We start from the raw sequence: 14,590 nt of genomic DNA, 5'->3' as shown, positions 1-14,590 counted from the left end.
CTCTCTCTTATCCGGTCACTAATTTTGTTGTACGTAGGTGAGAAATCGTGTTTAGTTTGGAACTCTTCATTCCCATGGGAAATTATTGCTGTAGTAAATTAATGCTTACATTTATTTTTTTTTTAAACCAATGACTATTAATTTTACCTTCAATTCCTTGTGCTCTTAACCTATTTCTGTAACTGAAATTTATTTTTTTATTTATTTTTTCTTTAGCATTAGTAATTTTAAGTAACGGACATGAGACAAACAAAGTTTTGAACTTGCTGTAGCATTTTCTTTTAGAAATTCTTTTGCCAGCACAACAAATAAATAGTTATTTCTTATTATTTCAAATGAATATTAGGTCTGTATTTACTGAATCTAACATACAGAAATTAAAGCGAAAAAGACTATTTTTTTCCCCCTTCTTATTCTTCTGCTTTAACATTTGCGCTGATGTTCAGTGTATGATTTGCCACTGGTGCTTACATGTAATTCATGTGATTTTTCTCCATGTGACATTTCAAAACAAGTTGCAGTATGGTTTTTACATAGTTCAACTATGTAAAAAAAAAAAAGTTTACCCTCAAATACATATTTATGATAACAGCAAACAAAAAATTCATCAGGTTTTTCAAAGTTTTGAAATTCATGCACATATTGTTTTCATCATTTGGCATCATTTAAAGGGGTCCGGCTATTAAGTTCGTTAATGTTTTTTGATTTTTCTCTTCCAATGGCGAGTATTTCCTGATATATGCATGTTGATTCACTTGTTATCTGCATGCTACGATACCTTTTTATTTTTTTGTGACTTTTCAGGTGAAATATTCTCCACTAAAATTCTGCCTATTAATTTAATATCCATTTCCTTTTGCTTCCAAACACAGTTTCACTGAGTGAATTTTCAAAAAAAAAAAGTCTGGTTAGTTTGTGGCATGAAATTTCACAAGGAAAAAAAAAAAATGTTATGGTCTTACTTAAATTTGTATAACACATCAACAACACCCAATTTGTTCTTTTAAATTTAAAGCTTTTATTTGAAAATTTTATATTTACAAATTTTAAAATCTAACATACTGAAATACTAAAAGACCATTCAAGATAAAAATATATAATTATGATCTAAATAAGTGGGGAAAATTTCCACCAACCCTTCTTTCACATATTCTGACAATACCCTCTCCCTCTTCTCACACAAAACATACTGTTGCATAATTTTTGGCTTTAACTGCACAGGAGCTTTAAATTTCAGTTCTTCTAACAACTGCATCAACTGTTCTGATGCCATTTGTAAATCATTCTGAAGAAATTTAAACAATTTATATTCAGAATTTTCTTCTACATAGAAAGAAAATATGTAAGAACACATCAAAGTTTGTTGGCAAATACCAAGATATTTTAATACATCAATGAAACACTGAGCACAAGCTATTTTAGATGGACTGTCAGTCTGATTTTTCATATCATTCAGAAATGGGTTAAGTCTTTTTATGTAAGATAAATTTTCTGCACATGTTTAACAACAAAATGCAAAAAATTGATATCTTTTTTCTGAAGATGCATTATTTTTTTGTTCACTTGGAGAAAGTATTTCATTAAAATTATCATAACAAGCATGAAAATCATGCTTAGCTGGTCCCAAACAAAGCCAGCAAAACTGGTGCCTGCAACTCCTGCACGTCACATAATTAGACCCGGTAGTTTTATAAGTAGCTTTTCCACACTGAGGACACTTTGTTTTTCACCACTAATGCTGATGTAGTATTTTCTGTTTTTAGCTTCCAACTCCTTAAAAGATTACACTCTATTCCCTGATGCCAGTCGGCACCACAACTAAAACAATATCTATAACCACACTTGCACGTTATGGGAATTTTTATCTGCTTTGATTCGACCTGAACAACATATTTGCAGTTTGGATTAGGGCATCTTCTTAGATTTGAGTTACGGTCAATACACTCGTCAGTTATCATTCGCTCATATAATTCAGCAACATCAGGTTCTTTGATCAGCTTTATAACTACTTGGTCATCTATTAGGCAATTACAGTCAGGTATTAAACATGTCATTACTTGAGTATTTTTTCCTTCTAATACTTCTGAAGAAACATTTACACCAATAGGTCTTACAAAAAAAATGATGGCATTCTAGTCCCATCATATCGCTGACTAGAACACTAGCATCACATTCCGGGCATTTGGCCATGTCTTCTGATCTTAAACGGTTCATTATTCTCATACCACGATACACATTTCTAGGCTTCCAAATATTTATTTCTTTGAATAACATGTTGCTGTCATTGAAATAGCTGGTGTACAGTTTGTGTTCCAGCTAAAATAATTCAGCAGTATTCGTGCAATGGAATACGACTGTTTAATAATATGACTGACCTGTTTTATTTGTTTAAACAGTCTATTAAGAATTTGTCTTTTACGTCTAACATCAAATCTAAATTCTTCATCATCTTCATCATTATCTCGAACAAACATAAAGTCTTCTGAATTATCGTTTGAATCAAGATGCTCATCTTCAGTGTCGCTATCTGTAAATAATGTGAACCAGAAATATATCACATACTGAAGTGAAAAAAAAAATCATATAGTAATAGATAATCCTGTCTACTCAATATATTTATAGCGGTCAATTGACTGAGCTGTTATCTGCTTTGATTCGACCTGAACAACATATTTGCAGTTTGGATTAGAGCATCTTCTTAGATTTGAGTTACGGTCAATACACTCGTCAGTTATCATTTGCTCATATAATTCAGCAGCATCAGGTTCTTTGATCAGCTTTATAACTACTTGGTCATCTATTAGGCAATTACAGTCAGGTATTAAACATGTCATTACTTCAGTATTTTGTCCTTCTAATACTTCTGAAGAAACATTTACACCAACAGGTCTTACAAAAAAAATGATGGCATTCTAGTCCCATCATATCGCTGACTAGAACACTAGCATCACATTCCGGGCATTTTGCCATGTCTTCTGATCTTAAACGGTTCATTATTCTCATACCACGATACACATTTCTAGGTTTCCAAATATTTATTTCTTTGAATAACATGTTGCTGTCATTGAAATAGCTGGTGTACAGTTTGTCTGTGTTCCAGCTAAAATAATTCAGCAGTATTCGTGCAATGGAATACGACTGTTTAATAATATGACTGACCTGTTTTATTTGTTTAAACAGTCTATTAAGAATTTGTCTTTTATGTCTAACATCAAATCTAAATTCTTCATCATCTTCATCATTATCTCGAATAAACATAAAGTCTTCTGAATTATCATTTGAATCAAGATGCTCATCTTCAGTGTCGCTATCTGTAAATAATGTGAACCAGAAATATATCACATACTGAAGTGAAAAAAAAAAATCATATAGTAATAGATAATCCTGTCTACTCAATATATTTATAGCGGTCAATTGACTGAGCTGTTATCGACGATTTCCTGTTACAAGGGATGAAAACCTCCCTACTGGTTCCGTATGAGATCGGCTACCTCAATTTCAATTGTAAAACCCTGATTAATACGAATTTTTATATTCAACCATCGAAGGAATTTAGTATTTTGCTATTACAAAAATATCATCATCATAACACTAATTACGGGTATAGACCATATTGGTGTCTTCCGGTCTCATTATCCATCCAATATCCTTTTTTGAGGTCTACCCAGCCTTCTCTTTCCAATTGGCTTATATTTTACAAAAATATAAATAAATAAATGTTTTGCAAACGCAAACTGCTAGACAAGCTAGAGTTGCTGTGAAAATGGAAAATCCCCAATTGCAGCAAAATTTCGTCAAATGATAAGAATCAATACTTTACATTAATTCAAAATAAAAATTGCTTTTTTGTATCTAAACCAAGTCGAAAACAACTCATTCATCAAGTTAGCTAGCAAAATTATAAACCTATTTATATACTAATTAATACAGAAGTTATGCGCACAAATCATATAATTAATTATATAAATAATTCTTATACATTTAGTTATATAATTATCTTTAAAATTAAAGATAATTATCTTGCAAAATTAATGCAAGATATGTTGTAATAGATTTCATGGTATGATATGAACACAGATGGATAAGAAAATAACTATTTATTAACTTAGAAGAAAATATTTCGCTGCTATTATATCCAGCATCTTCAGAGCACACAACACAAAGTTTGTTACAAAAGCAAGACAACCACAATCCGGTCTAACAGTGAGGCTAGTAAAAGTAATTGCAGCATGCAACACAAGAATAAAGTATCCTAATATGGCGCCATCTCGGTTATTAAAAAAAAAAAAAAGTAATAAATATTAATTTGGTCTTAGGATGACTGTCTCCCAAATCTTTGGTAGATTTATACAGCCATACTTGTTAAGGTTTGGAGTATGTTTTAAGGCTTCTGTTGATTCCGGAACAACCTCTATGACTTGTAGAAGCTTCTGTGCATTACTTTTATTTCTTTCCAATTGATCCTGTGTGCAGGGGTATCCAAAGCATGGTCTGCCAGACCCAACTTGCCATAGTGAAAGTGTCGGATATATTTTTTGTGTTCACTGAGGCAGATGTCCACAATTCTTCCTGTCTGTCCGTAGTAGACTTGATGGCAAGAACAGGGCATTTCATAGACTCCTGGATGTGATAAAGGAGTGCATTTGTCCTTAGGTAAATGGATGAGAGTTGCTAATTTTACATAAGGTTTGAATACTGTGCATAGTTGGTGTATGTTAAGCACCCTAGTTATCTTTTCAGATGTGTCTTTAATGTATGGGATGGTGATAGTTTTGTTGTAGTCTTCTATGGTAGATAGAGGGGATTTCTGAGGAGCATTTAGTATGTTATCTATCTTACGGGGATTATAACCATTGGTTAAGAAGGTGCGACATAGGTGAGAAAGTTCAGCAGTGGGAGCAATGTCGTTGGAACAGACATTGCTCTCATAGTGTTTTTAAGATACCATATCGTTGAGAAGGGTGATGGTGTGATTGTTTGTGTAAGTATATATACATAGTTAATAAATAGTTATTTTCTTATCCATCTGTGTTCATATCATACCGTGAAATCTATTAACATGTCTGACGAACACATAAGCCTATCCACGCGTATATAATGCAAGATAATAACTACAATAATGACAATGATTTAAAAGACATTTATTAATGAAACGATATTCAATTCCATTTTACATTTATGTATACTGAAGCAGATCAAAGACATAATTTGATATAAAGAGGTCAGTTTGATATAAATTTGATATAAAGAGGTATTTACAAACAAAAATAAATCAGTCTAATATTAACTTTTGGATTTAAAGAATATACTAAACTACCTACAGATATTAATTGGACTTCTTTATAAATCTTTAAAATGTTGAAAACCATATACATTTATCCACCAACAACAAACCAAGTGCCATCAACAACAAATATATTTTATTCTATGCATGCATCATTGATGATTCTAGTTTGCAAGTATTCAGGCAAAATATGGATTTTAAATGTTATGTAGGAACAGGAACGTTGAGTTTGTTTGGGGAAAATGTCAATATTTTGTGTTCTGGTTTAATTTTTTTATATTAAATTTCATAGTGCAATAATCAAAGATATATGTTAAACTATTCCTTAATGAATAGTAATAAATAATACACACCCACTCACAGCTTCAATAAGAGAGAATAAAAAATGAAAAATCTAATTCTTAATGTTGTAGTTTGGGGATTTCTAAGTCATTATGGTCATTTGCCTGATGAGGATTAAGATTATAAAAATAGTGAAGAATGTAATTATGGGTTGAATTGTGGGTTGTTAATGATTACAGAAGGGGTTCGCTCTTTCATTGACAAAACTCTCAATCCACTCGCAAGAATCGAAACACTTAAAGGTAAGCTTTTTCTTCATTTTGTGACCACAGGATTGTTTAAGAGAAGTAGATTTTTATCATTTATAGAATCTCTTTATAGAGAGGATATATTATTATCATACTATCAATCCTTATATTAACCCTACCAGCTGCGGCATTATTAATATAGAAGAGTTTGTATTTAATATCATCCTGTCATAGAGATGATCTCTGTTCCACAATTTTTTTTTATTTCCGAGTCTGCCTATATATTATATTGCACAAGGGTTCACTCCCATTAGTGCAATGACCTTATTTTTTCACTATCGCTTTCAGAATCCAAATAAATCACTGACTCAAGACCAAAATACAAAATAGACATATTTAATAAAACAAATATATACGTATATACATATACATACATACACACTTCAATTAACTTTACAAAACTATAACTACCTACAGAATTAATTGGATCCAAGGCCTTTTAAAAATAAACTTACACTTTAGACTAAACGCTTTGTTTTCACAATGACAAAATGTTCGTAGCCAGTTTCTTTCTCTGTCAAGGCCCTTTTCTGAAAATATATGACTATTCTTCATTTTCATAGGATCCTTTCTCATCACTTATGTAGTACACATTTATTCTTCCTAACTCAATTCTGTCTCCTTTCCAGTAGAAATGATAATTAGATTTGGTGTCCTTAATACAGATGAAACTTCCTAATCAGAGTTTTCTCGAACATTTTCCTTTAGAACCTAAATAGCAACTTCTTTTATTCACTAATGCCTATGGACAGTCTCAACTCTTCCACTTCGAAAAAAACTTAGTTCTACGATTCCCTTTTCGGGATCTACTACTAATCTTCCAATTAGCGTTTCCTCCTATATTCCTTTTACAATGCCTACAGCAATATTTCCTTTTATTTATCAATACTTATTCCACTTTGAAACTTCATACTTCCACGATTCCTTTTTCGGAATCTATTAATTTTCTTCCGACTGTCACATAAAACTAAAGTTCCTCCGAACTTATATATCTGCCGGCTTGTGTTCTTAAATCCTTCCAAACGCTAACATGTTTTCTCCCGTTACCACGAATACCGAACCTTTCTCTGTCAGCTGTCAATCACCCATCAAACTTCTCGGCGAGCATCTGCACTCCATGAAACTGTCAACTTACTTCTTGCGCTAGGTATAATGGTTGAAACGTAGATTACAGTAGCGTAATGAGAATGTCTTTTTAAAAACACAACATCTGATATTTTAAACTATAATAAAATTACTTTAAAGGAACACAACTATTAAAATCCGGCAGGTACATAAATTTTTAACTGCTTTATATATATCACCTTGACAAAATCAATTTCAATAATGGACACATTGCAAGTGCCGACAATGCGTGTTATGAAACAAACTAATAAACACACTAACATAAACTACACGTAAAAATATTCAGAATTTTAAATTATGATTATTTTTTACAGAATTTCTATTTGCTGGTAGATCATCGATTTAATCTATGGGATTTCACATTTGGTTCTAGGACCAGCTTTTCGAACTTTAAGTTTTGATAATTGATAGACATAGACATGGAAAAACGTGATTTGAGGATGAAACGAGATTTGAGGACGTTTATCGGGAATTTATCTGCTTGGGTGAGGTGCTTAATAGTAGGTGGCCAGGAAAAGTAAAACTCTATGACACGCTTTCCCCCCACAATTGTCACAGACGACAGACTGGAAAATGTGATGGCATTGGACATCGGACAGCAAAGCTCAGGGCAGTCACGTCACTGGATCCTGAGGATGCAGCAATATCCCAAAACAATGCCCCCCACACACAGTGGATACAGCTGACAAAGAGGAAGAATTCCAAACAGTTGAAACTAAAAAAAAAAAAAAGGAAAATTTCCGTTGCTAGAGAATCGCCCAAAACAGTAGAAATGGAGACTGATATTAATACAAACTCAAAAGAAAGAATACCCTCAGTCATCCTAAGGGATAAAAATCATTGGACATCAGTTGTTACTTCACTCCGAACTCTAGAAATCTCATTTACGAAAGCCACTAAATACAGAAGAAGGAATTCGCATCCAGTCAAAAATTTCTACCAATTACAGACAACTAACAAAATTTCTGGATAATAGCAACTTACCCTACCACACATTTGCACTTAGTAGAACCTTAAAGTTGTGCTCAGAGGGGTAACAGAGTCCATTACAACAGATGAAGTAAAGTAAATCTCCAAAACAAAGGCATGAGACCTACAAAAGTCAGCCGTATGCATAGAGCTGATAAAACCCCACATCTATCCTTTAATATTGGTAGAGATCAGCAAAGACCAGAAGCACATATACGATCTTCAAACTATTTGTGATTTATTCATAAAGACTGAATCGCTAAAACATAAACAATGATGCAATGTCATTGCTGTCAAAAGTTTGGCCACTCACAATGCTGTTGCAAAGCAGATTACCAATGTGTTAAATGTGGTAGCACGTAAGAAATGAATGGCAAAAACTCCACACACAACAAGCAAAGTGCGCAAATTGCAGAGGTATGGGCCTCTGCAATTTGCATTTCCTCAAAACTAAAAGACACAACTCCAAATCAGCAGACCTATACAAGAACGCACATCCTCCCATCAAACCACAGTCTCCACAATGGACGAAAGGACGTATGCTGAAGTAACAAGACCAACCTACCTAAAAGACCCAAAGCCAAAACCAAATCAACAAACCTATCCTACAGAACATAACTAGCCACATAGGAGAAATGCTTGCTGAACTCCAGCAAACCAACCCAACTCAAAAAGCCAAGGATATCATCTCAAGACACACACAATCACTGCTTGTTAAAATCCTTAATGGATAAGGCTAATAGAAAACCTAACTCGTTACAGATTATCAGCTTGAATGCAAACGGACTATCCAACAAAATACAGGAACTACAGGAGTTTGCAGCAGAAACCCAAGAAGACATCATACTTATAAATGAATCACACCTTCGTCCAAATGACAAGATTATAATCAACAGTTATAGCACTTACCGTTACAGACAGATCCTATTGCAAGAGGAGGAAGCACTGCCATCTTTGTGAAAAGAAACATAAAGCATAATACAATAGCCAAACCCCAAATAGAACACATGGAAACCAGGAATAGAAATACGTATGGAACACATAAGCAGTATCAGGATATTCGCAGTCTACAACCCCCCCAAATAAAAAAAACTCCTAGATTCAGATCTGGATGAAATACTAAATGCAGGTAGAGCAGTAATCGTATCTGGCGACTTTAATGCCAAACATTCCACATGGAACAGCAGAAACTCAAATATCAATGGCAGACTACTGAATTTATATACCACTACAAGAAACATGACAGTAATAGGGCTCACAGAATGCTGTTTTCTGTGGGTTTTTGGGAATGAATTAAGTCCCCGAAAATCTGACTTTTCGCTGTTCACCCTGGGTCCCTGGTGAAAACAACGGGGGGCCTTGTTTAACTGGGCGATGCCCCAGTCAGCATGAAATTTTGTCATGTTGTACCATCATTTTGTACTTTGGTTTAAGCCAATAAGAATTAAAATTTGGTCAGCTAAATCCCAAATTGCCAGCCCATCCTCATTCTTTAAGTATCCAGTAGATACCCAACATGGTGCACCACGAGAAGGTGAGGACTGGACGTTAGGACATAATGCAGAGAAGCCCTGGTGGGTTCTCTGCATTCCTTTAAAGGCTATATGGAGGTCTCCTATCAGTTACACAGCTTTGACCCTTAAGCACCCCTTTAAATTATATATTTAGTTTAATACTTTATCCAAGACAAGCAAACAAAGTTTGCACCTGAAATATCTTCAGGACTGGGACCACTCGTGGTAAAGGTGGTACAAGTTCTCATCACTTGACTTGATATCTCCCATAATGCAAAGAACACCTCCTTGCAGACATGTATAATGCAATGCATTAAGGCAGTGTTTCTTAAACTTCAGATATCAGCATACCCCTTCTTAAATTTTCATCAACAAGCACCCCATTATCAAAATAATAAATAAAATATATTTCATTGTAAATGTCTATTTTATTTGAATTTATATGTTCAGGTAAACAAAAAATATGATTTATTTTTAATAGAACAAAATTTGGAATTCCTCTTCATTTCCCATCCATGAAAATCCACATTTCAAGTAATCTTCATGAAAAATCTTCATATAATATGAAGATTTTTCATCTTCTTCCTAGTTGGTTCTCTAGAGATGTCAGATGACACCCTTATCAATTTCATTTGATCCAGATACAATACCAACATTTTCTTGTTGCTTATAGCTATTTGTATTTGCTATATTGCTCTCTTTTGTGCGTTTTATGAATCCAGTCTTTGACCAATTTGAAAGATAAATTGGCTTTTACTTGAATATAACTCGCACTTTTTCCCAAAAATTAAAGGTAAAAAATCGTGTTGCGAGCAAGATATATGCAAGGATTTTCAGAAACTAGAGTTTTCTGAAAAAAACTGAAAATATATACGTTTAAAATAATTATTTTTTTCTTAATAATGATTCCATGCATTAATGATGCATAGCCGAAAATTGCCCTGAAGACCTTTCGTGTACCACACTTTGAGAAACACTGCATTAAGAGAAGGACCACTACCCAGACCAGTTTTAACCTTTATTGAGGTCTCATCAGTGGGAGCCAGATCCAGTGATCAAAAGGTGTCACGTCTTCTCTAAATCTATAAAAAAAAAAAACCAACATATAGTGGCCTTTGTCCTTCCATACATTTTTTGAAACAAAAAAGCAAAACAAGCATAAATAACATTTTATTCACTTCTACGCATTCACATACTGTACTGTTCAGTGTATTGCCATTCCCAGTATGCCAAAAACTGCATCCTTTGCACAGTGTGGCAGAATGCAGCTGGTCGGGACTGGATTTTGTGTACATGCTGCATTGCACTGGCATGTTATCAGGATGATTCTGATAAACCCAGAATTTGAGAACCCCCCCATCCTGCATGAAAATGACTGAATCCAAGCACAGGCACTGCCTGTAGGTGTAGCTCAACAAAATTTCGGCCATACACCCTCAAGGGGAATGTATAGAATATGATAGTACATGAAAAATTTACATCATTACTAACTTCCTATCTACAATTTTCCTCCAAATCAGTCTGTTACTTGTCAAGACTCCAACATTATCAGATCTTATATTTCTATCTTCTAAGGCACGTTTTACTGTATCAATCCATCTATATCTCGGTCTTCCTCTGGATTGTTTTCCTGCCAACCTGGCAGAGAACACTTGTTCTATTAATCTTTCCTCTCCCATTCTGTTTAAGTGACTACCTGAGATTAGCTCTGCTAACACATTCTTGGATGCTGACAATATCAAGTACTTCCCTAATATCATTTTTAATATGATAATATGACATTGCCATTGATGCCATCTGTTCATGCCCCTAATCTTTCTCAGGACTCTCATATCTGCAGTCGCTAGTCTTTGGTCAAGTATATTACTTCTGACCCAGCTCTCAGATCCGTAAGTTAAAATTTGTTTGACTGTCTTGTATATAACTAAATTAGTGTTTTGACTAATTTTTTTTTTCTTACTTATTCCATATAAATTTATTCAGTTGACTTCCTACCATACCAGCTTTGTTGATTCTGTTGTCTATTTACATATTTAATTTACCACCTTCACTAAAAATTGTGCCTAAGTAGCTGAAATGTTTTACTTGTTCCATAAGTTCTCCGTTCACAATGCAGTTGACATTTTCAATGCTTCTGCCTATTTCATTGTCTTTGTCTTGTTATTGCTGAACTTCATACCATATCTATTACAACAGTTATTCAATTTAGTCAGGGAATCTTGCAGACTTGTAGCAGATTTATTTAGCAGTAACATTGTTCGCATAAAGCACAGAGCTGACATTAATATCTCCAATTTTGATATTAGGTTTAATACCTCTTTCCTTCATAATGTGGTCCATATAGATAATGAATAACAGAGGGGATAGTGTATATCCTTGTCTGACACACACCAGAATTAACATTAAACCATCTTCCTGTACTTCCTTCAATTCTAACTGCTGATTTACAACTCAAATAAAGACTAAGTATTGCTTGATATAATACTCCATGGACATCATACAACTAGAGCATTTTGAATAGCTTCTCTCTCTCTCTCTCTCTCTCTCTCAGCACCTTGTCATACGCCTTTTTCAGATCTACAAAACTTAAATACAGATTTTTGTTATATTCCATGACTTCTCACCTATTTGTCATAAAGTCTCTATTTGGCCCGAATCCAGATTGTTCTTCACCAAGCTTTTCTTCCACAATCCTTCAACTGTTTCTCAAGCACACTTGTGTAGATCTTACTATATATATATATATATCTTATGATTTTTAAAATTTATTTTTATTGTTTTAGTTAGGAAATTGACCATTTTGGTTATCTCATTAGATAAAAATGTGGTGCTTTTTTAAAATCGTCTGTTATTGTGTTTCTGTACTGAAGATGTTCCATGGATTAGTGGATCCAGCACAGATACCTTTTGAGTTTTGATCTACGTTGGAAAACTTGGTCTGCCCTTAACTGAATTTGTACAAACCATGGCAGATGTGCAGACCACCTTTACAAATGGGGCACCTCACCCAGGTACAACTGTGGATCACCCTCCAGTAATTAATGCTGCAATTAATCATATTACAGCAGAATGTGTCCAACGTGCATAGACTGCAAACCTGTCAGACTTAATCCATGCTACACCAAGTGCAGTTGACTGGATAATCAACCTAGACATTCAGTTGTAGCCTATTCTTGAGTGTCTCTTTTATGATAGTATTATGTCTTATTATTGTACATATATCTATTACTATGTCCATATATATTAAGGATTAATGTAACTTTTCATATGTGAGCCATACGCTAAATAACTAAATGTACTGAAGATGCTATGAAACAGGCAAAAATTCTACAAATAAATAAGTTTAAATGAGTTTTCCTCTGTTTTTATATTTATTATAAATATCTATTTAGTCAAAACCCAGCCTGTTCTTCCAAGTTTTTATTCTAATTTTTTTTATTACCCTCCCCCCCATAATTTTTTCTTTATTTCTTTTCTCAATATGCATAAATCTTACTAGGATTACTCAACAAAAATGTTACGGTTTGTGGTTTGTGTTGCCTTTATCTAATAATTAAGGAATTGACAGCGTACACTAGAAATACAAATTAAAATAACTTTAATAAATACTTTCCGATATTTCGGCAATGTCAGGTTGCCATCTTCTTGGGAACTTAAAATAAAGAACAGGTGCACACAAGTACTACATAACAGCAAATGAGAAACGAAGCGAGGAAGCTACCGTTTTCCTAAAGTCCTGATGGTGCCCCCTGGTGGGCTATATTGGTAGTTATTGGCCTTTGGGCTGAAGTTCTTCTGATATATGTTTCCCAAATTTGGGGCAGTCTCATGCACCCAAATTTGTTGAGGTTTGGCATGTTCCTAAGGGCTAAGGCTGATTCCATGAATAGTCCTTCATATTTGAACTTGCTGCGATGTATTACTGTGGCTTTCTTCCACCTTATTCTGTGCCAGAATCCATGGTTTAATGTGTATCCAACTTCTTTCTATATCTACATTTTCAGCCTCTATTTTTTTTCCTTTCATTTTGTTCTTGTAATTGGTTTTAACTTCAATTTCTTTAAGTTCAACTTTAGCACTATTTCATGTCTTTCTTGTTTCTTCACAAAGATTCTGCACCTATATTTTATTTTGACTAGGTAATGATCAGAATCATAACAAGCTCTTCTATATAATCTTAAATCCATAATACTCAATGCTGGTCTTATCTACAAGCACATGATCAATTTAATTACATATTGTGCCATTTTGAGATTCCATTTGCTTTATGAATCTCTTTATGAGGAAAGCATGTACAGGATATAACAATATTTTTACTTATGAGTAAGTACCAGAAGTTTGGGAAATTTGACTATGAAAAAGTTCCTTACTCAAACTCCTAGTTTCTCCATCTGCTTCAAAGTAATCCACTTGGGTATGTGATTCCAACAGTTCTTTCTCGTGATTCCATTATTTCTGGAAGTCCTCAAATGGGACTGTTGAACACTTCCTGCAATTATGCCTGAATCTCCTCAATTCATGACAAAATGCCATCTTTCAAGCTGGCATTTCATCTTAGGGAACAGAAATAAGTCATAGAGGACAATGTCAGTCAAATGGAAGGGGAGGGTGAAATTGAGCTCCCTTAGCTATTTCAAAACCTCACAGGCAAATTTGCTGCTGAGAGTTTGATGAACAGGGAGGAACCTTGTCGACAATGACTTAAATGTAAAAAACATTTACTTTACGTTGCTGTGAACTTGATATTTTTTTTTTTTTTTTGGCTGCAGTAAATTGGCACTTCTGACTTCCATTATGATGACTGCTGCTTTGTTTTAGGTTCATAACTAAATCTATCATTCATCACCAGTTCTGACCTTCAAGACGAAGTTTTTGGTCATCTCTAGTTTGATCTTTGAAACTCCCTGAAGAAAACAACGTTATGTCTTACAATCTCACAAACATCATGAATAGTTCACCTATGATCTAAAGGATTTAGCACACTTTTGAGATTTTTCTGGTGGTGTGCTTGTCAACAATCATCTGGAATGCTCTTCATCATTCACAGACGTTCATCTGTCCTTGAAGCATTTGTACTACAAAAAAAGTTTTGATATGGCTTATAGCAT

General features: G+C 34.0%; 1 protein-coding gene across 1 annotated transcript in view; it reads right to left on the bottom strand.

The window, feature by feature from the left end:
* Nucleotides 1-2,813: 2,813 nt before the first annotated feature.
* LOC150110529 (E3 ubiquitin-protein ligase HUWE1-like) overlaps nucleotides 2,814-14,590 on the bottom strand; it is a 46,321-nt gene continuing 34,544 nt past the window's right edge. The window contains exon 4 of the mRNA XM_090400354.1: nucleotides 2,814-3,311. Coding sequence (XP_090256480.1) covers nucleotides 3,308-3,311 — 4 coding nt within the window. The 3' untranslated portion in view covers nucleotides 2,814-3,307. The remainder of the gene's footprint in view (nucleotides 3,312-14,590) is intronic.

This window comes from Typopeltis vanoorti, chromosome 1, assembly GCF_054136105.1.
Source record: "Typopeltis vanoorti isolate ZY-2024b chromosome 1, IOZ_Tvanoo_1.0, whole genome shotgun sequence".
Lineage (NCBI taxonomy): Eukaryota > Metazoa > Arthropoda > Arachnida > Uropygi > Thelyphonidae > Typopeltis > Typopeltis vanoorti.
This window is presented reverse-complemented; position numbering and strand designations above follow the sequence as displayed.